The sequence below is a fragment of the Curcuma longa genome, unplaced genomic scaffold (assembly GCF_044706935.1).
Source record: "Curcuma longa cultivar G26 ecotype Majalengka, Jawa Barat unplaced genomic scaffold, ITB_CL_G26_1.1 contig_19107, whole genome shotgun sequence".
In the NCBI taxonomy this organism is placed as follows: Eukaryota; Viridiplantae; Streptophyta; class Magnoliopsida; order Zingiberales; family Zingiberaceae; genus Curcuma; species Curcuma longa.
The window spans coordinates 29-25,973 of NW_027431003.1; the positions used below are offsets into that span (position 1 = coordinate 29).

The following is a 25,945-nucleotide window of genomic DNA, read 5'->3' on the forward strand; positions in this document are numbered from 1 at the left end:
GGTAAAAAACCGTAGGTAAAAGCATGAAAACCGTGGGTATAGACCTCAAAAACCTATACCCACGGGCGTCTATGCCCGTCATATTTAATATGCCTTTACCTACGGATTTTTTACCGTGGGTGTAACATATAGTGACGGTATCCATTACTGTCAGAAAATGTTTCGAATTATACCTACGGATTTCATTGCGTCACTATAGGTTTTAGTGACAGAACTAAAAACTGTCATAAATAATGACTAGATAATTATCCACAATTTTTTTTCCGTGGGTATAGCTTATAGCGACATGACATTTTTTTCTATAGGTATAAATTATAATCACAATTTTATTACAAAAAATTAAAATTTAGAATTCAATTTATATATTTAAATTTACATAAGAATAACAATCATCTTAAAAAAGACTCCAATTATATTAAAAGTAAATCATATCCTAAAGTTATATGTATCAATATTACAAACAAACGGAATCATGAAAATCTAAAAAAGTACATAACATATTATGCTCCCATAAAGTACATATATATGGTGCATACAAATTACAATTCCAAAATATGATAGACATGAATCACCAACAATCAACAAAATGAGCACTTTCGCTTCTCTGTCCATCCTGACTTTGCATCTCGACCAGCCTCGAAGATTCATCCTCACTTTTATTTGTTTTGGTGAGACCATTGCCCGGCTTTCCAACCTTGCACTTCTTTACCTTGTGCACCCAACCTAGAAGCCCCTCTTGCACATGCTCATAGAAAATAGCTTTTTTGAAGTAACTCCCCATATTTAACACAAACAAAAGTTAGTTAGTTACATTGTTGTTAACAATCTACTAATACTAGATTAAGGGGGCTTCAAGTGTATCGTTGTACCTGGGTGACAATAGCATAGAAAGGTAGTGTGTTGTAGCTGCAGCTGCAGAGAAGTTGAATGATGACCCTACATGAAAAAAAATCATATGGATTTAGAGCCAAAAACAAACTATGGCACCTGATCTAAGATGCCAACCATGGGTTATGTGTCAACTGATCTAAGATACCTTAGAATATTTGCAACACAAAAAATCTATGGTATTTCAAAAGAACCTATGAAAAAATTCCTGCATAAATTTGCACAATCTTGAAAATTGTATCTAAACCTACTAAAAATGCAAAAGAAAACATTCACTTCTAAAGAAAACCTTTGCAGGAAATACCTTCTAGATAATCTTGCAGGAGAGAACACTCACCACAGGTACTTGTATACTATAAGTAGATGCAACTAGAAGCCTGTTCAATACTATGAAATTCCCACCTTTTCATCAATTTAACTTCCAAAACTAATGATGTATCAGTCTACATAGACAGTCAAACAAATGAGGAAATTTCAAATTAGAACAGAAAAGTAATGATTAGCATTTAAGGACATACAATTTTATAACTGAAACTGAGCCAAAAGATGATACCTGCAGTTCATTGATGTAGTTGATACCTCGCACATGCTTCCATTCTACTTCAAAAACAATGCATCCATATAATGGACAATGCAAATCATTACTCAAAAGGAAGGAGTCTTTCAATTTCTTGACATAGTGCAAATTTTTCTTATAATTGAGAGCAGCATCAATTAAGGAAAACCAATTGCGAAATTTGTTTCTTTTGAAGGAAACAGACCTAGTACAGTGAAATGTTAAAAGTACAATAGTTAGCATTGCCTGATTTTCTTGCACCGATAATTTTCAAAGGACCAGAGAATGAACAGTGCAAAATAGCAAACTAGGATTGATTCTAACTTACCCGATCTGCAAGCTTTTATGTGCATCTGATAACTAATGACTTTAAAACAACTATTCAATTCATGCAACAAATGAATAATCGTGAGTCTTGGTGGATCAACAACATAGATAACAATTTAATTCAACTAAAGAACATACTCAATATAAAAACAAGCTAAACTATTTGCCAATGAGAACATCAATTTACAAAGCCAAATAACATAGTATACTTTATTCAACATAAACCAACACAACATGTAATCAATCTAAATTCAATAACATGTCCATTCATTACCATTTCATAAACCACAACGAGTGTAGAATCAAACAACCAAATCAAATCACCAATAATTCTAGTCATATTTACAAAACTATAACCCGAAGCACATTTGATTTCACAGTCAATATATTGCATTTCGAGTTGCACAACCAGAACAAAAAAAAGGGTTTGATTTAACACAGCTAATAGAACAAAACATAACAACAAGAATCAAAATAGGGTTAGGGTTAGGTTTCTTCCCAAATCAACTCAAACCAGAACAATAGATGCCTCGGTCGCTTTTCCCCAACAGGAGTGATGACCTCGCCGGAGCTGGACAAATCCGACGAGGGTTAATCGGAGAGCTGAGATTCGGAATCCCTACCCTCTGCCCCAATTCCTGCCATCCAAGAACAGAGATTAGAACAAAGAAATAGACGACTGTGAGCGGTAAAGGCGAGCGGCGAAGGCGAGCACAAGGATGAGCAGAAAATCATGAGAGATTAGAGAATCGCAGATGGGTAGGCGCCGAGATGCGCGAGCAACAGGCGAAGGGTGCGATGTATGGCGAAGGGAAGCGGCGAACGGCGAAGGGTTGCGGCAAACGACGAAGGGGTGCGACGTATGGCGAAGGGAAGCGGCGAACGACGAAGGGAAGCGGCGAACGACGAAGGGCAACGGGAGAATCGCGGCGGTGGCAGCAGAGGGTTTTAGAGAATGGCGATGGTGAAGAATCGGCACAGTAATTAGGTCTAGGCTGGAATCGGGTATAACATAATAACGATATGTATAAATTTATCATTATAAATAGTTTAATATGATATTTTAATTAAAAATATAATATTTTTTAATAGACATCGTTAAAAACTTATTTATAATGATATTTTAAATTAAATATCATTAAAAAAAGTGGTGATATATCCTATTTTTAATAGTGATATTAACAATCAAAAATAAATTGATAAAAAAAAAAGATACGAAAGGGATAACTTAGCAAAAAATTTACGCGCCAATGGAAGGGAGACGGCGAAGTGAGCGTGCACGCTTGCATGCAAGATAGAGCAAAAACTTGACGCTCCGATGGAAGGGCGATGGAGTTTCATGAAAATTCTAACATAATATTAAAAACGTGTAGGTATAGCATAAGATTAAAAAATATATTAAAAAATATAGATATAGATAAGGATGTAACATACATTAAAAAAATATTAATATTTTATTTAAAAATTTAAATATACTAATAATTAAAATAGGTTGCATTTAATATTTTTATGTTATGATTTGATTTTTTATTAATAAAATTTATCATCATAAATAATTTAATATGATACTTTAATATTTAAAATAATTTATTTTAATAAATACAGTAAAAAAAACTTATAGTGACAGTAAAATATAAATGTAGGTATAGATATCCAATAGCCACAGTATTGATATCTGTCAATATAACTTATAGTGACGGTGTCATCTATCTGTGGCTATATGTTACCTTTACCTACATTTTGTATATGCGTAGCTAAAGTTTACCGTGGGTATATGGCAATTTTCTTGTAGTTTTGTTGACTTCAAGGCAATCTCCCTATGTGTCTTAGGGGTTATTCCAAGTTAAAAGAATAATTTATAAAATATTTTATAAAATAAGATTTTTAAAAAGTATTTTTTCAAAACATTTAGATTTTTTTAAACTTAGTTTTTAGGAGGTCTTTAAAAAATATATCTTTCAAGAATAACCTCCCTCTAAACTAGACACTCTCCTTAGGACATCCTTGTTAACCACAAGGATTTTCTGCCTATGTGTCTTAGGATTTTTGACTTAGTGTTGACCTAGATGTTTATGTCTAAGTGTTGGTCAACCAATTTTTCAAATGAAGTTTTGAAAACTTTAGTATATAGTTATACCCAGCAAGCATGAATCTCAAGTAAATATCAAGTTTTCAAAAATAATTTTTATAAAAATAGTTAAATTTTTTAAAATATTATATTTTAATTATCCTTATCGTTTCACCCATTCTAAGTGCCTCAGTACATGACATACAAGGGTTACCCTATGGGTTTTGTGAGATGAGTTGCCAATTTTATCTTTATTGATTTTAAGTTAAGTCCTAATGAATGTTTGACCATGTGTTAGATTTAGGTTTAACCGTCAATTAATTAAGTCCACATTTTAAAAATCAGCTTCCAGGTCGTGGCGAGGCAAGGGCCTTCTTAGTTATCGGAACAACGATCACTTCCTTAAATAAAGCCTTTTTAAGAAATTATGACCTTAATCAATTTCTTGAAAAACCTTGGTCTAACTAGTTTAGGATATGGCAAGGTAGCTTCGGTCAGTTTCACTTAGCTAAGCAGACCAAGCAAGGTACTCCTTACCCTACTTGACTACTAGACCAAGCTTCCCTAACATACTATCATCTCGCTCTACCCTGGTACTATGTTGGCAAGTGTTAACCATTTATGTGTCCTTAACTAATCGTTCTAGAATAAACATTAAGTAAACATGATGACATGACATTTATATGTATTTAAAATAAAACAGATGCATGTTCATGGCAAACATGCATGAGTCAAACAATTCAGGTAACTTTTTAATTTCTAATAATATATCAACTTCTTGATTTGATATATTTCGTGTGGACCCGCGAATGTGTCAATCCACTATGACACACTTTAAATTTTAGTAACATTTTATTTCATTTGGTAATATTTTAAGTTATTTTATAATTATAAGTATTTTATAATTAAGTTCATGGCTTTTAAGTTTGAATTATTATTAACTTGTTTTTAATTTTGAATTTTAAAATTTGGTTTCTAATTTTAATTTTATGTTTTAAGTTTTTAATTTGAGTTTTAAAGTTTTTAATTGTTAATTTAAGTTTTAAAGTTTTTTTAATTTAAGTTTTTAAGTTTTAAATTTTTTTTAATTTAAGTTTTTAAGTTTTGAATTGTTAATTTAAGTTTTTAAGTTTTGAATTGTTAATTTAATTTTTGAATTTTGAATTTTGAATTTTGAATTTTGAATTTTGAATTTTGAATTTTGAATTTTGAATTTAATTTTTTATTTTTTAATTTATTAATTTTTAAGATTGAAGATTTAATTCTAGATTAAGTTTTGGTTGAATTATTAATTTTATTATTTAAATTTAAGTTTTTTTTAAGATGTAGATTTAACTGGTTAAATTTTATAAAATTATTTTCCTAAATTTTAGGATTTAATTTCAAATTTTTGGATTTAATTTCAATTTTTTTGAATTATTCATTGTTTTATAATTAAAAGGTACATAGTTTTAGTTAATTTTATTATTTAATTTTGTATTTTTAATATTTAAATTTAAATAATTATTTTTAAGATTTGAATAATATCTAAATTATCCATATTTAAATTTGAATGGGTCAAATTATTTAAATTTTCTAAATTATCCATATTTAAAAATTTTAAATTAGCAAAATTATCTTGATTTGAATTTTTTAAAATTTCTAAATTATCTTGATTTAAAATTTTCAAATTAACTAAATTTAAATTTTGTAATTTATCTAGATTTGAATTTTTCTTTAAATTTTCTAACTTATCTAATTTTTTAATAAAATTATCTAAATTTGTAAAAAAAGTAAATTTAGCATGCAATCTTAGGGCATTTTCATAATTTAACAAACTTACCGGTATCACATCCCCTAATTCTGGTTTCTTCTTTGTATTCTTCCTTTCCGAGCATCGGTTCTTGTAGTGTCTGCATTTCTGGCACTTGAAGCATTGGATATGATTCTTGTTTCTCCGGGCTTTTGGCATCGGTTGCTCATTTGCCGTCGATGGTGCCGTCCGATTTTTACGAGCAGGACACTGATTTTTATAGTGTCCTCTCTCCTTACATTTAAAACAAATAATATGCAATTTTAAACTAACTTTAAAATTACCTTTCTCTCCCTTCATCTTTGATGTCTTGCTCCCTTGGCGGTTAGTCCAATCAAGAGCACGCCGACTCTGATACAAATTATAGGATCTTATAACACGCTAGAGGGGGGTGAATAGCGCGTTCTTCACTTTTTCGTTCGTTCGTTTCTATCAAAGTAACTTAGCAGCAGATTAGTGAAGGATGCAGGGGACTCACAGATTTACTTGGTTCCTAACCTCCAGGGTTAGTACGTCCAAGGCTTATGCACGGGAGGCGCTCGTCCACTAGTGGTCTCCTTTCCGAACATTATTCGGAAGCGGAGAAACCCATCTTACAGTCCAAATAAAGAATACAATAAATGAAAGTAAAGTGACAAGTAATGAAAATAAACCAAACACTTAGTCCCGATCTGGAAGTCCTGAGCGCTGCGCACTCCTCCTGGATCTTCCCCGATTGCAAGTGTCTGGCCTCGTTCACGTTCAGAACCACCACTAGAAGGAGAGGAGGGCTTGTAGTTGATTGATCTGGTTGTACACATTCATCCTTCTTTTATAGCATCTTCCGGTTGACTGGAATGTATCTCAGGTCGACCCCACGTAGACCGCGATCCTCTTCCTTCGCGACTGACTTCGCCTTCCGATTGACTGGAGTCCCTACTCAGGTCGACTCAAAGCTAACGTAGAGGATGTCGATAACCTTCGTCTTCCGCTACGCCTATCCAAGCTTAGGTCGACTGGAATCAGCATTCAGGTTGACTAGAACTTAGTCGACTAGAATCGCTATTCAGGTCGACTGGAATCACTTGACTCAGGTTTGACCTGACTTGACCCCGGACTTGGTTCGACTGTCTTTGTTTGCTTCACTTCTGCTTTATCCATCTTGCTTCCAGCTCCTAGTTCCTATAAGACAAACATACAAACAAACAAACAACCTAAACCTTACCCTATGGGTCTAACTTTGGATTTCTATCGAAATTCTGGGTTAGTCTGATGCATACCGTTCCACTCCAGAAACACACCCTTACCCACTCCACTCGGGAGAAGTTTTGCCAACAAATCTTCCAAACTTGTTGGACTTCCCGCTTAGCCATGGTCCTCGGCCCCCAGCATTTTGCTGCTGTGACTCGATCCTCCAGACCGCCCAGACTTGACCAACCCTCTGGTCTTCCTGACCGTGCTGGATTGGATTTGGCCTTACTTCTCGATCCTCAGACACTACATAGACTTGCACCTGGTGCACTCGACCTGCTAAGACTTCTGTCTGATCCTCCAAACCAGGACTTGCTTTGCCTAACCTATAACTAGGAGTTTCCCTTGTCTAGCCTACAACTAGGTCTTTCTCTTGCCCAATCTTCCAGATCAGGACTTCCACTGCCTAGTCTAATTGACTAGGACTTCTCGCTAGTCATCTGATCTGACTAGACTTCACTCACACATCCAAACATCGGGTCCTGTTTGGATCAACCCTTGGTCAAACTGACCAGACCCAGGTGTATTATCAAATATCGAAACTCTAAACGAGATCTAGTGCTTTTTGCACCAACAATCACAGTTGATTTCAAAATCACTTCTAAATCCTTCAGCAGCTAAGTTGTTCGTACATCTGTTCCTTTCACTCATCATATATCCGCTTAGTTTAGGATATGGTTTATATGTTAGTTTTCACTACGATGACTATGTCACACCTAGCCCAAGCAGTAGTTCCTTGTTCTGCGAATTCAAATTACTCAAACATCTATCTAAGAGGTGATGGGAAAGTCTTGAAAAATCGTTCCGGTAGATTCTTGCAGAATAAAAATTTTCCCGGAAACGATCTCAAGTTGCCCTCATAGTCGATCAAACGAAGTTTGATCGACGCATTTAGATCATTGGGCTCTTGTGTTTGGTTTACAGGATCCAATATAAAAAGGGATAATTTAACTTATGCGGAAACATTAAATTATACCTTTCTTCGGACTGTTGCGAAGGATGTGGATGAAGTTTGTACCCGAAGACCTCTTGATCTTCTGCTGTATTCCTCTCCTCTTCTCGAACGTTGTGTGGGCAACGATCCTTCGAGAATTTCTCCACCAGAATTCTCCTCTCCGATGGCTAGCAAACTTTCCTTCCTTCTCTTTGTCTGGAGAAAAGAGAAGAGGAAGAAGGGGTTGTGGCTGCCGAGGGTTTCGGCCACCAAAAGCTTTGTGTCGTGTGTCGTTCAAGCCTTTGCAAGCCCCTTCTTTTATAGCCTAGCCATCTCCCAAATATGGTATGATTTGTATCATAAATATGGTATGATTTAAATCATAAACTTGGTATGATTGGATTTAATCCGATCGGAGAATTTGGTATGATTTTGGAAGTTACCAATTCGAACCGAGGTGTTTAATCGATCAAGGAATCGATTAAACATCGCTATTTTTTCTCATTAACAACTGGTAATCGATCAGGTGATCGATTACCAGGCTGGTAATCGATCAGGTGATCGATTACCAGTCGATCTCCCACGGAGCTTGGTAATCGATCAGCTGATCGATTACCAAGGTGTGTAATCGATCAGTTGATCGATTACACCACTTAGCATGGGTTCGAATGTCTGGTTTCTTCACGAATTCTTCCAAGGTGGTTTTGAGGGTTTCTAGAGGCTACAGCAGGGACCTAGAGGAGGAATTGGTTTTGGTCTCCTGATGGGCTTAAGCTTCCCATGTTCTTCACCGAACACACAGCTTAAGTCCATCAATAATAACTCATTCCACTAGAGAGTTATTATTGCACTACCGCACCAATCCCATATTATAATATGGGCTCCTTCTTACTATAAGTACATTAGTCTCCCTGTGTTTAAGATATCGTATGTCCGTCAATTAAATGAGTTACTGACAACTCGAATTTAATCAACTTCTAATCCAAGAGTAGTACCACTCAACCTTATTATCATGCGGACAAGGTCCACCTGCAGGGTTTACATGATAATCCTTATGAGCTCCTCAAGGGGACATCATCAACCTAGATTATAGGACACAGTTTCCTTTTATAATCAACAACACACCATGTACATAATACTTCTTCCCAACTCATCGGGCCTTTTGATCTATCGATCTAAACCTCACCCTTTGATGAATCAAAGAATTACATACTAAGTACATGTGTTTGTTATTATATCGGGATTAAGAGTATGTACATCTATAGTAACAGAGGTTTAGTTCGATTATATAGTCAGTATAAATCGAACAATCCTCAGATGGTCCTGCTCAATACACACTTAGTGTACTAGTGTAATTCTATAGTCAAGACAGACTAAGACCAAATTACACTACAACCAATCCAATGGTTTGTCCAATCCATCTTGGTTGTGAACACTGTTTATAATCTATAAGGAACTGATAACATGGTCTTCTGTGTGTGACTCCGCACACCATGTTTATCTACAATATAGATTAAATGGACACTTGCATAAAAACTAAATGCAAATATTGACCAAATGTGATTCTTATTTCAGAATGTTTATTTACATAGCTAGGATTCTGGTATACATCCCAACAAAAATATCTCAGGTCGAAGAAAACTTGTACTTGAGCTGTAATGATATCTTCATTAGACATGTATAGAACCATATAAAATCTCATGGCAGGTCACATCTGATGAATTAGTAACTCTTAACCAACATCCATATATTAACTTTCAACATCCCTATATTTCGAACCAGTTAGTATCGGCTGCTTGGTAAAACCAAGGAGTGTAATATATGCTAGTCTTACAGAATCAATGATGTCTAGTCTTATTAATTCATCGACTAGGGAATATTTTAATACGTATATAATTATACATAAATAGATACTCACAAATTATAGTCCAATCACAATTTTTCTCATGCTATACATTGTATTATAGACTTCATTAATTGAGTTTTTGATCTAATAAGATACATAGAGAATATACACTTAAATAATGATTTTATCTAATAAATAGTACATTATCTAAGGTGATTGTCTTAGAACACCTCTCAAATATGACATACTCTCACTTGGCCTAATGTCAATCGCTTTGATATCTAATACTACAAGTCTCTACATGACTTTCAAACTTACTTTGAGGTAGAGGTTTCATCAAAGGATCTAATAGATTCCTTTCAGTGGAATTTTTCTCAATTTATATTTTATTCCTACTAATGATCTTCCTGATCAACAGATAATGGTGAAACATATGTTTGGATCACTGATGAGATCTAGGTTCCTTGGCCTGAGCAATGACCCCATTATTGTTGTTGTAAACTAGTAATGCTTCAAAAATGCTCGGAACCACACCAAGTTTAGTGAGGAACTTCTTAATCTAAATCGCTTCTTTTGTTGCTTCAGAAGCTGTAATGTATTCCAGCTCAATGGTAGAATTGCTATATTTGAGAGGTGTCCTAAGAAAATCACCTTAGATATTATATTATTTAATGGATAAATAAAATTACTATTTGAGTATATATTTTCTATGCATTTGATTTGATCTTAAACTCAATTACTAATGTCCATAATATAATACATAGTATAAGAGAAATTATGATTGGATTATAATTAGTGGATATCTCTACATATGCAATATGTACATATTAAAATATTTCCTAGTTAATGAATTGATGAAATTGAACATCATCAATTCTGTGAGACTAGTATATGTTAGACTTCTTGATTTTACCAAACAATCGATCCTCACTGGTTGGAAACATTGGGATATTAAGAGTTAACATATGGATGTTGATTAAGGGTAATTAGTTCATTAGGAGTGACCTGTTATGAGATTTCATATGATTCAATGAATGTCAATGAAGATTTTATTGTAGCTCGAGTGCAAGTTTCCTTTGATTTGAGGTATTCAAGTCATCTTGGTCATGGAGACTTATACTTTGACATCTCAAGCAAGCATCTCTATGGAGGTGTAGACCTGAGATGATTGAGTATAAGCCAAAGTGGCCGAAGGTGTTTGAGTAGCCAACAGAGGATTCACCACTTCTTTAATTAGGAGACATAGATCCTATGGTTACTTGTCAGGATTGTTACTCGTAAGTATTTACCTGGTATCTAGCAGATATGTGTAATAAGCTATCAACAGTAATAACATGCTGTACAATCTACTGGAAGGTAAATAAGGAGAAAACTGAATAACAGTAGATCTGTACATACCAGAGTCTGATACACAATAGTAAGGTGAAAGGTAAACCAAACCAACAAATAGGTATCCTATGCATGCATGTCATCCAAGTGCATCAAACAAGTGCAGCAATCACAATCAAATGCAATAGTGCAGTATGCACATGATGCAATGCATGTCCTGGTCACCCCTGACGCCAGTCAGACCGGTCACCACTCTAGCGGCGAGGTCGCGTGGGAATCTAACCCGTCAGATCACTCATCCACAGTGGTGGAGTCGCGTGGGTAGGGCTGTGACCTCTGTGCACTCTGTCGTCACTGCTCCTGCGTGACCGAGTGGACAGGATGTCCTCAAGGTGTACACCTATCCTGGTACCCAAATCATAAGTGGGCGAGCAAGCTCTCATCTCCTGGTCACAATGACAGAGGAGGGATCCCTGGAATGCTATCACGCTATGAAACCACTATCCTGGGTGGCCTAGCGAAGCTCCGGATCAGGGCATGTATGCACCAACCTAAAGGTTTCCACTAACCCATGAGTGGAGTGTGTGTGTAAATCATATACGAGTGACGGGCTCAAACTGTGCTACTACTATAATAGGAGCGACTCGACTAAAATAGGAGCAGGAGCCGATGATCACAAGACATGCAATTACACACACCCTTTGGTTGGTAGCCCGCATGTAACTGACGCCGGACTCAACAACAATGGAATCCCGCACGTCAGTTATGCAATATATGCAAGCATGATGTATGACACTAGTCCATGCAGCATATATCCAAATGCATATCCATCAATATGATCCATGCACCACCTATCCATCTACCAGTCCATGTCATATGCCCCCATAATCAGAGTGAGGTAAAATCTCAAGTCTAACATAAACACCGATACAGAATAGATAAACCAAACTAAAGCATATGAACAGGTATCAGGTAGTATCAACTCAATAGGTATCAGATAAGCAACATGGCAAGTATCAGATGGTCTCAAGATAATGACTAACCGATATCCATAATGTGCATAAGTATCTAATACTATCAGATAACAACAATAACTGGTATGAAACAGATCAAGGTATCAAGAGATACAAATGTGAACAGAAGCATGCATACTGATAGCTAGCAATTACACATATCATAAAGACCTATCTATGAGGATAAGTCAAGGTACCCGCCTACCAAGATAGGATGTGTGTAATCGTAAAGAATCCGAGTCTGACAATGTCCGTAGCCAAACGACTCTAATCAAAGTCCTGCAAGTATTATCACCACCTCTCCATATCAGACTGTAGCCCGAAACTTAATCAAACCAGAGTTAGTTCAATTCTATTTAATTTAACTAACTTAGTTTAAATGAATTTAATTAGTGGGTTGTTATTAACATGAATTAATTAATTAATTAATGCCATTAACTAATTAATTAATTAATTAATCATATTAATCCACTAACACCATTAATCCACAATTAAATTAAATTCACCCAACTTCAAGCCATAATTAGATTAACTAACTTAGATCCACCAGAATAATTAAATACCAATTTCCAACTCTTCTATTTCAAACATAACCACAACACATCTAACCTGTCATATAGTCAATTATACAGAACCATGATAATCAACTTACATGTGTATCCAACAGGGTTCTTACCTCGGATCGAGGTTGAGGAGACCTAACCCTTGCTTCTGTTTCCTCAAGCCTCCGTCCACCAACAAAATCACTAAGCCCGATCAAGCAAACTGATTTCCTCTGTTCCAATCAACAGCAACAAATCTGAGAAAACCAATCAAATTCCAAAAATCAGAACCATCCAAGCTTACCACAGCTCGAGCCCTAGAACCCAATCAAGATCCGATCAAACAACAGCACCGCAAGGAGTTGACAGATGGAAGCTCGGCTTCTAAGCTAGGGCTCTAGGTTATAGTTTTTTCCACGAACGATGAACACTCGGACCGATGAGAACAGAAACCCTCAAGCAGATCGAACCCACTGTAATCAACGTGGCTGCGACAACCGGCGCTAGCAGCAATCCTCCGTGGAGAGAACGCGACAAGCCCTGCTCGGGAAACCGCCGATCGAAAGCACCCTCAGCAATCCGAATGGAAATCCACAGAAAATCAAAGACATCCCATATTAACACTTACCGAATCGATCCAAGCTCGTTCCACTACTCGTCGCGATCAATCGCCGCCCGAACCGCACCCTCCGGCGAGACTCTGCCGACGAGCGCAGCCCTAGGTTGCCGGCGTTCCCTTAGCCCCCCAGCCCCGGCTCCGGACGGCGACCCCGCTTGACGTCGTCGGCGAATCAACTGGCACTGCTCGCGATGGGAAGGAGGCGGAGATCGCGAGATCGCGATTTAAGGACTGTAGGTTTCTTATCGGACGGATTTCAGCTTAACGGGTTTATATCCAAACCCATTAATCCCATCAAGTGAACCGGTCCAATCAGCCCAACTAGCCGAACCCAACTCCAAATCTCAATCTAACCTGAACCGATACTGTAGCAAACCGCCTTCAAGTTTGGTTCGCTTGGTTCAAGGGTCAAACGATCTCCGTTTTGGTCCAAACAAGTTTCGTTTGGTTCGTCTTTGCGAGACGAATCTTTTCGTATTTATTTTGAAATTTTTCGGTATCTTACAAATTGGGTTTGGATTGATATGAATTTAGGATGGAATAGTTATTTTGGAGTTAAATTAAATTCTATTTGAAAATTAAGATGTTTTATATATATTAATGTCAGACAATATATAATATTAATATGATAATGATAAAATATTTAGATAGAATTGGAGAATTTAAAAGAAAAATAATAAAAAGATATTATTAATTATTAGTAATGATGTATATTTGATGGATTTTGAATGCAATAGATCAAGTTGGTCGAGTTATCCAGATTTGTGTTGAGATTTTTTTATAATATTATTAAATTACACTTGCCTCTCAAGTACTTAGTAGTTAATGCAACTCATAACAAGTTCTTGCCATTTGCTAAAGAATTTTTTTTTTCACTCTTTCTCAATTAGAAAGCGATCGAGCAACAACCCACCCTAAAATCAAACATCTTGTGAATTAATCATGTGAATGATATGAGGTTTATATCCATCATCCACAAGTGCCTTGTGAAACTCCAGCGTTGACTTTCCCATTTCTTTTCACGCATGTATGTACTCGTGCGTGCTCCGCTGGCTGAAAACAACCGCTCAAAAACGCCTTCCGATTGAGTGGACGACAGGATTAAAGGTGAAACAAATTATTTTTGCCATAAATAGTCATTTAAACTAAAGGAAGATATATACTATGATTAAATGAAAACCTCTTATAGCTCAAATAAAAATACTAATTAAACTAATTGAAAGTATTTGTTATAACTAAACGAAAACTCGTACCTCTTATAGCTAAAAGATTGCGTCTTCAATTGATAACGTTTTTTTGAATGTCGCGCGTAACTTGATTTAACTTTGATGAAGTCAAACGATAACTTCAAGTGGTATTCAATAAATAAATGGGGAGGTATAGCTAGGATAAGATAGTCAAAGCTCATAGAGAGATGATAACTCAGCCCCCAGAGCATAGCTGAGTTGATTACGAAGGAGCAGATTTGTAAAAGAGGACAAGGGTTCAAATTTCGATGAAGCTAGGTAATACCCTCATTCGTCATAACCAATTGTAGTTTCTCGATTTACTTCCTCACATATAGTCGTAGAGCTGACCATGTGGAACCGCTGGGGTGACAGATTCCACCTTTTGGTTTAATCCTGGCGCCCCATGGTATTTCTCAATTGTACAAGTCAAAAATAACTGTCGTAAGCCGTTGAATTAACATCCAAAAGTCAACTAGAATACGAAGTCAAAGTAGAGATGATTGTGGATTGGTTGAAACTCGAACAAATCATTGCGTTCATTGAACACATTTGTCTTCCTTTCAACAAGTCGTTTAGTCAAATTATTGATATATTTTTTGAAATTAAAAAATGAATAAAAACCTCCGCAACTGACAAACAAAAAGAGCCAAAAGAGAGAGAGAGAGAGAGAGAGAGAGAAAGAGAGAGATCAGAAGCCTTCTGCCTATCAATCAAGCTTCACGTCCATGGCTTCTCGCCCACTGTTCTATGCCTTCTCCTTCCTCGCCTTTTCCTGTCTCTGCAGCTGCAGACAACTCCAGGAAATGTCCAGCCAGTTCAATCTCGAATCAGTGAGAGAGTTCTTGACTAGGGAAGAAGACAGCATCGTGTTCAGCCTCATCGAGAGGGCCAAATACCCCTCAAACCTTCCTGCTTATGATCCCTCTTACCTGGCCGGAGGAGTCTTCAGTAACTATTCCCTGCTCGACCTATTCGTCAGGGAAACAGAGGCAGTGCAGGCCAGGGTAAGGCGTTGACTTCCACTGCTTGAACTTGTTCATAAATTGTGTAATTCGTCTCTATTTTCCTTCAACGTACGTACTGTAGGCTGGAAGATATCAAAACCCAGAGGAGATTCCCTTCTTCCCAAAGATTCTGGTGCCGCCAATATTTGTCCCTCCTTACAAATATCCAGAGGTGATTATATATACATATATAGATTCCAGGGATGGATCTCATTCTCTGCAATGCACTCACAGGTGTTGCACCCTGCTGCTGCATCTGTGAATGCTAGGAACGCCATCTGGCAGATGTATTTTAATCAACTTCTTCCACAATTCACTGCAAAAGGAGATGATGGCAGATATGCACTCGCAGCAGCTGCAGATCTCGTGTGCCTACAGGTGAACACAATCTCTAATGAATACTTTAATTTGTTTGATTTAGTTAACGTATGTGTGTTCTAAATGAAGGCGCTTTCAAGAAGGATCAACTATGGGCGATTTGTGGCAGAAGCCAAGTTCAGAGATGCCCCAGAAGACTACACCAGGGCAATCAGAGCTGGAGTAGCATCTCAATGACTCTCCGTTTTTCTCCTTTCCCTCTTACATTTTGCGAAAAACAAAAAAAAAAAATCCAGAGACGTCGATGTTTGTGCAGGATAGGGATGCTTTGATGAGATTGCTTACATCCGAGGCTCAAGAAGAAACAGTGAAGAGGAGAGCGGAGAAGAAGGCAAAGGTGTTTGGGCAAGATGTGACTGTAAACAACACTGGCAGAAACGAGAGCAGCCGTCCCAAGTACAAAGTTGACCCTGCTGTAGTTTATCATCTTTATGGGGATTGGGTCATCCCTTTGACCAAGCTTGTGGAAGTGGAGTACCTTCTCCATCGCCTTAATTGATGATCATATTTGGTGATGCAATGGTGCAATGAGTCTGATTTCATGCTTTGGGCTATTGAATTGATGAAGGAGTCAAACAAATTACAGTTCTAAATTCCTTCAATAAGTAATAACTGAGATGAAACATTTAGCTGTTCTTGTATGCTTTGGGCAATGTATTGATTCTGACAGAGCTAAAACTATCTTTTTCCAGATAAATTGCTAGCTTGATCATGCTGGTTGCTGAAACGTTTCAGCCAGCTTAAACACTGACAAATCGACAAACAAATCAGGTCAGATGCCATGTTTAGCATGGTTGAACTGTTAAGAGCCTTCTAAAGTCAGTTGAGTTTGGTCAAACTTTAGGCAGCTTGTCCAAAATGGATGTGTGTGGAATTGGTTTGGGTGTTAGGGATTGTGGTTGATTGTGCCAAAGTAGTGAGTGCCTATGAGATTGTCGGCCTTGTATAGGCCTTAAAGTGATAGTGCACCTTGCGATTTGGGAGTCAAGGTGGATGTAACCTAGCTATTTTTTTGTCGCTTAAGTTGATTGGATACATGACGGTCGAGATTGGAGCTCTTGAATCAATTCCTATTCAAACTATACACCCAACCAAGTTTAACTCTACGCTATCAATCTCAACCACCAAACAATTTTTATGTTAGCGAAGGACACATGATTGTCTTACTGATGGCTATGTGGAAAGCAGACTTCTTCCTAGATGTTGAACTCTCCAATTATAATGTGACTATATAAATTTGAAATGTTTATTGTTCAATTGAAAAATGTAAAAAACAGAAACAGAAATCAAGAATAAGAATATGAATGACAAGAGTAGATGACTGAGAATAAAAACAGAAATCAGGAACTCGTCTCTAGGTGGTTGTTGACAATTTCTGAACACGGCTAAACTAAAAACAAAACCAACCTAATCGTCTTAAAACTATGAAAGAGGAGGTCAAAGAAAGTGGAGCATGAGTATAGAAATGCAAAGTGAAGTAAAAAAATAATGGATGATATAATGAGAAGATGAAAAATTAAAATTCCATTTACTTCGTATAATATATACATTTTCTTTTATCAAGTATCATAGTGTAATTCACCTTATTTACTCTATCAAAGTGTTTATAACTTAAAATCGCAAACAATCTCTTTATGATACTCTTTTAAAGATCTTTAATGTTGTTTTTGTTGGGTTCCATAGCGAAATAAAACACGAAAACACAGTAGAAAAGAAATCCATCAAAGATTCATACGAATTCTAACTTAATCAGTTATATAGAAAGATACCTTTTAATGCGTAAAATCTTTGCGGATTTGGAGAGTGTAGTCGATCTAAGTGCAATAAATATGTTCGCGTCTCTATGGTATCCACATGAGCACAATAGTCGTCCGTCTCATGAGTATGATTGGAGAATCTTTTGTCACCCACGTCGTAATACTAGCTACTATGTAAAGAGGAAATCAAACTCTAACTTTTAGGGTTGATACGATCTTATCAGATAAGATCGTGTTCGAAAACTACTATCTCATCAAATAAAATATTTTTTTAATTTTATTTTCATGCATATCCAATATGTAAATGAAAATACAAACATAGAATTTTATACTTAGTTGCACAAGGGGGCATTTATCTAGAAGTATGTAGTAATGGATTGGATTCTTGCATAACATGCTAATGTACTGAAGATCACTCTAGAGTGTGAGTTTGAATTACAACAGAATAAGTATTATATGCTATTTCACTTGGGTTCTCTATGTGATTTAACAAGCAATATTAATAAACATGTTACAATGTTTTGAAGAACTCTCCTACACCAAATCCCACATCGTTATTACTCATCACTTTCTTGAAAGGGATAAAGCTTAATATGACAAATTTATCAAACAAGATTGCTCTTTAAAGATGCTGAAAAAAATGCTTGATTTTTAGTTACAAAACTCATAAATTTATCTAAGAGAATTAAATCTCCCGAGCAAACTCTCTTACAATTTTACTAATGAAGCAAACAAACGGTCATGTATAATACAATAATTTGCATCTCAAAAGAGATTTAATAATTCGGTATCACTTTTACTTTGGCAAATGCATGTGACACTAAATAACCAATATATAAATAATTGCTTAGTTATAAATGAAGAATATGATTGGCTAGTTTAACAAAACTTCAAAAGTATAATAGTTACAAAATTAGAACTCAAGTATTTGACATAACTTTTAATATATATACACTAATTTAAATTATTTAAATATTCACAATTTAAAAAGGCATATGAAACAATATCAAGTCTTATAAGTAGAAATAGAAAAGGAAAAAAATTAATGAATGAAGATGGTCAAGAGTCTAACATAAATATTACTTACCAACCCAATTAGTAGATACAAATGAATAGGGGTGAGCAAAAGATCGATTAAACTAAATTAACCGACCAAATTGATCAAATTCGAAAGTTCGATTGAGTTTATTCGAAAATTCAAATTTTTTAAAAAATCTTAGTTATGTTTATTTATTCGATTCAATCTCAGTTTTAAAATTTAAAAATTGATTAAATCAATTAAATCAAACCAACATCAATCACGCGACTATTATATTATAAATAATCAATTGATGTGATTGATCGGTGTTTACATTTTTTTCTAAAATCTTGATTCCCGACACGATTGTATAATAGAAGTCAACTGATGTACATAATCAGTCAATTGATAAAAAAAATATCAATTAATTCGGTAACCGATTGAATTAATTGATTTTTTTTATCAATTCGATTTGTTCAATTTTCGTGATAATCGGTTTGGCTTGCTCGATTTTGATTTAATCAATTCAATCAATTCGGTTATTAATCGATTGCTCACCCCTATAAATGACAATCATAAATGAGTCAATGAATACACAATAACTATTTAATTGGTAATTTTTAAAAGCATAAATCCTAGTTGGCATTAAAACAAAATGGTAGTTTGGCATGATCATGTAATCTAATATTAGACTCTTACTATAATTTGTTTTCTGTCTATTTTAATCTAGATTGTAGATAAATATTGGTAGATTATGACTAGCAAAGTTATTTGAATATGTCTACAAAAAACTTATCTATAGCTAAAGAAACGGACAATGACAACACATGAAATCATGCCTAAGACTTATCCAAAATAATCCCTCTATATAAAGCTCCAAGAGGGTTGGAGGATGATCATGTGCAATGTTAATTATCACAATGATGACGACAAGAAGAATTTCATTGTTATTGCTTATTGTTTGTTTTTTAATTTCTCCATCCTTAGCAACAAATGTTACCTATGATGGGAGAGCAATTATCATTAATGGAGAAAGACGAGTTCTCATCTCGGGTTCAATTCATTATCCACGTAGCACTCCTGATGTAAGTCCCATTGTGGTTTGTCTCATGTGTAACTTCGAGTTTTAAAGTGTTTCGGTTGCTATATGGTTTCTCTCACATATAGTGCATATCTTTTTAATATTTATGGAACAATTTTTATGTATAAAATATTATTTCAAATTCTACATAAAAGCTTAACCATTTAACTTCACAAATATGGTGAAATATTATACATAGAATAATTCTTTAAATAATTATACTATTAAAGTAATCATTTAAGCTAAAAAAATTATTAGGATGATATAATTGTTTTAAGATGGCATATTACTCCCTTTAATTATGAACAAATATTGACAAAAAGTTATTAACATGATATAATTTTTTTCATCATTTGTATTTATGTTTAATATTTCCATTGCATATCAACTCGATTATCAACATAAGCAAACAAATTGAATGATTAACTATTCACCTTCCTCGCCACCATCCTTATCCTTTTGATCCAACATATTTTGCATATGCTAAAGTGACATGTTTTGATAGATTTTCCTTTCTTTCAGATGTGGCCAGGCCTTATTCAAAAAGCAAAGGAAGGAGGACTTGATGCCATTGAGACATATATCTTTTGGAATGCTCATGAGCCTACCAAAGGAGAGGTTTAATTTCTAACTACCCTTATTGTGATTCATCATGTGCCCATGTTGAACCTTCCTAACCTTATCTATTTTTCTCTACTCCCAACAGTACAATTTTACTGGAAACTTGGACTTTATCAAGTTCATCAAGATTGTGCAAGATGCAGGCCTTTATGCAATTCTTAGAATCGGACCATATGTTTGTGCTGAATGGAATTATGGGTAACATAAACAACTTCATTTGCATAATATTGTCTCCATGTGTAAGGATAGAATATATGAAGATTGTTTTGGCTCCTCTCAGTGGGTTTCCTGTGTGGCTGCACCAAATTCCAGGAATTGAAATGAGGACTGATAATGAAATATTTAAGGTACTAATATGCACTTAGCTTGACTCTTGAATTCAACTCCTTTTTATATTATTTTTTTATGTTACCATCTAATATTGTGTAGGCTGAGATGCAAAATTTCACCACCTTGATTGTGAACATGGTCAAGAATGAAGATCTCTTTGCATCACAAGGTGGACCGATCATCATATCCCAAGTATGTACTAAGAAAAGGGGGAAAAAATACACTCAAATGATTTTATTTCAATTCCATGTCTTCTTCAAACTTCTACATATATTTTTAATTATGTATTTAATTTAAATAGTAGCTATCTTAGACAAAATTTGAATAGGTACCATAAAATTATGTAGTTAATTTGATTATTAATTACCTTGTCATCTTTTATACATTGTGTAACAAAGTAGCAATGTCCTCTAACCATTTTCATTGTCATTGAAAGACCTACTAAACTTGTGACATGTACTTAGATTGAAAATGAGTATGGCAACATCATGGACAAGTACGGATCTGCTGGGAAACGATATATCCAATGGTGTGCAAACATGGCAGAATCACTTAATGTAGGTGTGCCATGGGTAATGTGCCAGCAAGCGGATGCCCCATCTCCTATGGTAAATGCATAATTCTTAAATATTTTAATTTAAAGGCATCAAGGTAACACTACTAAAATTTTATTATGAATTATATCAGTTAACTTCCCTCTCACAAGTATTGTTATAATAAGGTAAATGATAAAATTGTTAATCAAATGAGCCTATGTACAATCTTGAATATCATTTTGAACATTCTATAGGCACGATCATGACAAATTTTTTAATTCATTTGGTGTAAATTGCATATATTTTCTCTCCCTCTTAACAGATAAACACTTGTAATGGTTTCTACTGTCACAAGTTTACACCAAATCGTCCAACTAGCCCTAAATTGTGGACAGAGAATTGGACAGGATGGTAAGTTTAGTTTTTTTTATTATAATGAGTATTACACTTCCTTAATAATATGAAATAAATAAATGGTGATTTGCTCAGGTTTCAAGGTTGGGGGCAAAGTAAACCACATAGGCCTGTCGAGGACATAGCTTATGCGGTTGCATACTTTTTTGCATCTGGAGGAACTTTGCAAAACTATTATATGGTTTCAACTCTATAACTAATGTTTCATTGCTACTTACTAACTTACATTAGCTCCTCGTACATATTTATTTCTTTTCAATATTTTCTTGAATTCATGTGGTAATAGCATAATTATTTTCAGTATCATGGAGGAACAAACTTTGGTCGGACATCAGGTGGCCCGTATATAGTAACATCATACGATTATGATGCTCCTCTAGATGAATATGGTATATATTTCATTAATCAATGTCTAGAAAAATTTATTATCCAAAAGTCAAATTATTTTTACCTGTTAAAAATTAGTGACTTGCGTGATTCTTTCTTTTCTTCTCATAAATATAGGGAATATAAGGCAACCCAAGTGGGGACACTTAAAGCAATTACATGATGTCATAAAAATAATGGAAAAGATTCTTGTATATGGAGTTGCCAATACTACAAACTTAGGAGATGGATTAGCAGTAAGTCTACTACTTGCTTCTTATATACGATCAGATTCAGTCTTGTTCATAAAATGTAATGTTATACTACTAAATTGCAGGTGACAAAATACATTGCAAATGGGATTAGTGCTGGTTGTTTTTTGATAAATGCTAATCAATCAAGTGATATCAATGCGACATACAATGGAAAGACATATTTTGTTCCTTCCAAGTCTATCAGTGTCCTTTCTAATTGTGAGAAAGAAGTGTATAACACTGCTAAGGTAAAATTTAGGCATCTTTTGGAAAGCTAACATGTTCGTAATTGATGATACATTTAACATTTGTAACAAAATATAGCAACGAAATTCATGAAAAGTGAAATTATTATTGGTAAATAAATCAAACTTAGTCACCTCTTTCGATGCTGAGAGATAATTAGATTTTTATTCTTAAAGTCAACTCTTCATGAAAACAGGTGAATGCTCCAACTAATTTGATAGTCACCACGCCTACTGAATCAATTTTCAATTGGCAATGGCGACCTGAGAATATCAAGGACACTCTTCATGAAAAGGGATCATTCTCTAACAACTCTCTATTAGAGCAGATCATGACTACTGGTGATACTAGTGATTACCTATGGTACATGACTAGGTAATTGGCTTTTACATCAATTAAATCAATTTTAGTAAGTTTCCACATAGATTTCAAAACAATGATAATTTAGTCATGCAAAAGAGAACAAAGAACTCACTTTTGATTTGTCCCTTTCTTAGCCATTGTAGGCGACTTAACTATGATTTATTCTTCCACATGTTACAGCATTGATTTGAGCAAATTCCACCAATATTGGAGTAAGAAAATGAAGCTTCATGTTAACACAAAAGGGCACATTATTCATGCTTTTGTTAACAAGCACTTTATAGGTGATCACTTTTTCCTATTTTATTCTTAATGTTATATGGTGTTCTACTAATAACCTCCATCATTGATGTTCCATCTATATCTTTACTGCCTAATTATTGAATCTAATTGACCATTATTTCTAGATTGTCTAAATTTTAGATCAATAAAGTGATGCAATTTATTTTTCAAATTATTTATGATTATTAGTTAGGGTGAAAAATTTAGAAATGAATTTAATGAAGTTTATCAACCAGGATCTCAATATGCTGTGAATGGAAAGTATGAGTTTGAATTTGAGCTGACAACAAAAATGCGAAAAGGGCACAATTACATATCCCTTCTTAGTGCTACAAATGGACTTGCGGTTTGTATTTCCTTATATTAAACATGTTATTATTCCATATCATTTTTTTCTTCTTTAACAAGATATATTTTTAATTTTTTGCCAAAATATATGAAAAGATGAAAATTTCTCTTTCTTTAAACAATTGTGATCATACATCCAACAATTGAGGAAATTGAGAATTAAAATAGTATAGCATGAAAATTAAAAATGTTATGAACATATTTGAAAGATCATAAATTGAGATGTAAGAGAAAAAAATATTCTACTATTTTTCTTTCTCTCAAGACACTAAGCACAAAAGTTTTTCCTTGTATCTCTTAGACTAATGTATTTTAAGATAAAATTTGTATCTCAATATTACTTTTTACAAAGTTCCTTATATTGGTATTACAATATCTTTGTTTTAATGGAAAATGCATGATTTTAAGACCATTAATCTTATTTATTTTATTTTTCTTCCAATTAATTTTTGGAATTAAAACTTTGCTAACAATATTATATTGTGTTTGTTGCACTGGTTAGAATTATGGAGCATATTTTGATTTACAAAGGGTCGGAATCGATGGTGGTCCAGTCACACTTATTGGATATGGAAATGCGACAATCAACTTGACATCAAACACATGGACATATAAGGTACCATCAAGTACATATTTTAGAATATTCATTTAAATATTGTATTGTATGTTACAAAAATTCTTAAAATCATGCTAAAATTGTTCTAAGATTGGGTTGGATGGAGAGGACAAGAAAATTTACTTGCCATCAAAACAACAGAGTATCAAGTGGTTTTCTGGTCATCTACCTATTAATAGACCGTTGACATGGTATAAGGTAAGAAACTTTTGGTCTTTCTATTAGAAACACAAATTCATATTGTGATATTAAATTGTCTTTGTCGAACCACTATAGTCATATACTTAATTTTTTAACATTTTTTTCATTACAATTATGAACTAGTTGTTTTTTTATTATCCCAGACTCTATTTGAGGTTCCTGAGGGAAATGATACTTTGGTACTCGATTTGCAAGGGATGGGGAAAGGGTATGCTTGGGTGAATGGACAGAGCATTGGCCGATATTGGCCATCCTTCATTGCTGATGATAAAGGATGTGAACCTTGTGATTATAGACAAGAGTATGACTCAAATAGATGTAGAACTGATTGTGGAAAGCCTTCTCAAAGATGGTAAGTGCCTCGATCCTTGTAATTTTGGATACTTAAGTTCTATATTGCATTTAAATTTTGTGAAATTATGGTTGGAAGTCATATTTTTTTCCGTAAAATTTCATTATGGATCTCTTATAGGTTTGTAGAATAGTAAACTTTAGTAGAAGGAACATTCAATTGTTAGACAAGTTTTCTTAAGTACCAACTACTACTACATTTGAGATATCTAAAATTTGATCATGTCAAATATTGTATTCATCGCTCCCTAAGGCTACGCAATAGAATATGAAAAGAATTAAACTAAATGATTATATTTTAGTGAGTTTCTAGATAAGGTAAAAGTATAATCGCATTGGTTTCTAAAAATATTACATCTTAAATTATCAGACACTTGAGAATTTATTTGATTTTCTTGTTTCTCATTATATTTTTTCAGTTAATATTGATATGATTATGTGGATATTAATTCGGGATGTATCTCTTCTTATGCAATAATTTTACATTGATCCTAAGAGCACAATTTCAAACAGGTATCATGTTCCCAGATACTTCACTACAAAAGGGCCCAATACATTGATCTTATTTGAAGATTTTGGAGGAGATATATCCAAAATAAGTCTTCAAAAAGTGTCTGTTGCGAGTATATTTTGAGGCTTATTTGCGGAAGGATATTGTGATGGTCTGGATGCCTTGTTAATAACGCAAAGTTAAGAGATATTTTAGTAATAACATAATTATAATATGAATATAACCACAAAATTAAGTAATATATGATCAAATTTTTGTGATTGCAGGCATGTGTTCCCAAGCTCGATGCTTAACCGATGTTACAAAGAGTGCATTTAAATTTAGCGGATGCAGTAACCTTACCAAAAGAGCAGTGGTGCAAGCAAGATGTCGATTAGGTGTTTAATTTTCTATGTTTTTCAATATGAGGATGCTAAATTCGGACTCCTATTGTACATTGTCCAACCATATTGAATTCCTTGAATAAAATTTCTTATTACTAAATTTGAGATGGATGTCTAAGCTAAATGTCGTCGCCTGCACTCAGTGAATAATATATGGATGTGTTATACATAACTATATATATTAATTGAGAACTTAGCAAATTAAAGGTATGTCATTGACTTAGACAAGTCAATGCACATCCTTTGTCTTGAGGAAGGGCTTGATAATTAGTCAACAATGGAATCTTATATTTTAGTGATTGAGTGCATGTTGTTATCCCATAATTCATCTCGATTGGATTAAATTGTTTAAGTGCAATGGTTATCATGAGTCGTTAAGATTATTTCACCTATTTCAATGTTGGACCATTAACTAGTGGATTTTATTTAATATATATGAAATAGTTAGATGGTTGTCTATCATTGCATCATTTTCCAACCTTAGAAATTTACACTATATCACCATCTTTTCT

At 34.5% G+C, this 25,945-nt stretch overlaps 1 protein-coding gene, 2 long non-coding RNA genes and 1 pseudogene across 4 annotated transcripts; 2 read left to right on the top strand and 2 right to left on the bottom strand.

The window, feature by feature from the left end:
• Positions 1–421: 421 nt before the first annotated feature.
• Positions 422–1,704, bottom strand: LOC141817037 (uncharacterized). Of its 2 annotated transcripts, XR_012600773.1 has the most exons (4): positions 1,442–1,704; positions 1,193–1,331; positions 870–936; positions 422–773 (listed from the first exon to the last, which is right to left on the bottom strand). It is a non-coding gene; the product is annotated as an uncharacterized LOC141817037 (long non-coding RNA). The 2 variants fall into 2 exon arrangements; XR_012600772.1 differs by having other exon boundaries at positions 422–936.
• Positions 1,705–12,183: 10,479 nt separating this feature from the next.
• LOC141817035 (uncharacterized) lies at positions 12,184–13,321 on the bottom strand. Its single transcript, XR_012600771.1, has 4 exons — positions 13,154–13,321; positions 12,830–13,065; positions 12,660–12,758; positions 12,184–12,262 (listed from the first exon to the last, which is right to left on the bottom strand). It is a non-coding gene; the product is annotated as an uncharacterized LOC141817035 (long non-coding RNA).
• Positions 13,322–15,098: 1,777 nt separating this feature from the next.
• LOC141817036 (chorismate mutase 2-like) lies at positions 15,099–16,254 on the top strand. The gene is made up of 5 exons (XM_074704733.1): positions 15,099–15,377; positions 15,460–15,549; positions 15,612–15,755; positions 15,825–15,917; positions 16,012–16,254. Exons 1-5 carry the CDS (start codon positions 15,099–15,101, stop codon positions 16,252–16,254), a joined length of 849 nt encoding a protein of 282 aa, XP_074560834.1.
• A 3,181-nt stretch (positions 16,255–19,435) lies between these two features.
• Positions 19,436–25,435, top strand: LOC141817034 (beta-galactosidase-like; annotated as a pseudogene).
• The last annotated feature ends 510 nt before the right edge of the window (positions 25,436–25,945 follow it).

What these genes read in the sequence shown, in the direction of transcription:
- LOC141817036 (XM_074704733.1), top strand. Translation starts at nt 15,099, where the DNA reads ATGGCTTCTCGCCCACTGTTCTATGCCTTCTCCTTCCTCGCCTTTTCC. An exon ending in CAGAGGCAGTGCAGGCCAGG is followed by an intron (nt 15,378 to 15,459) that starts GTAAGGCGTTGA and finishes TACGTACTGTAG; the next exon opens with GCTGGAAGATATCAAAACCC. An exon ending in CCAGGGCAATCAGAGCTGGA is followed by an intron (nt 15,918 to 16,011) that starts GTAGCATCTCAA and finishes ATGTTTGTGCAG; the next exon opens with GATAGGGATGCTTTGATGAG.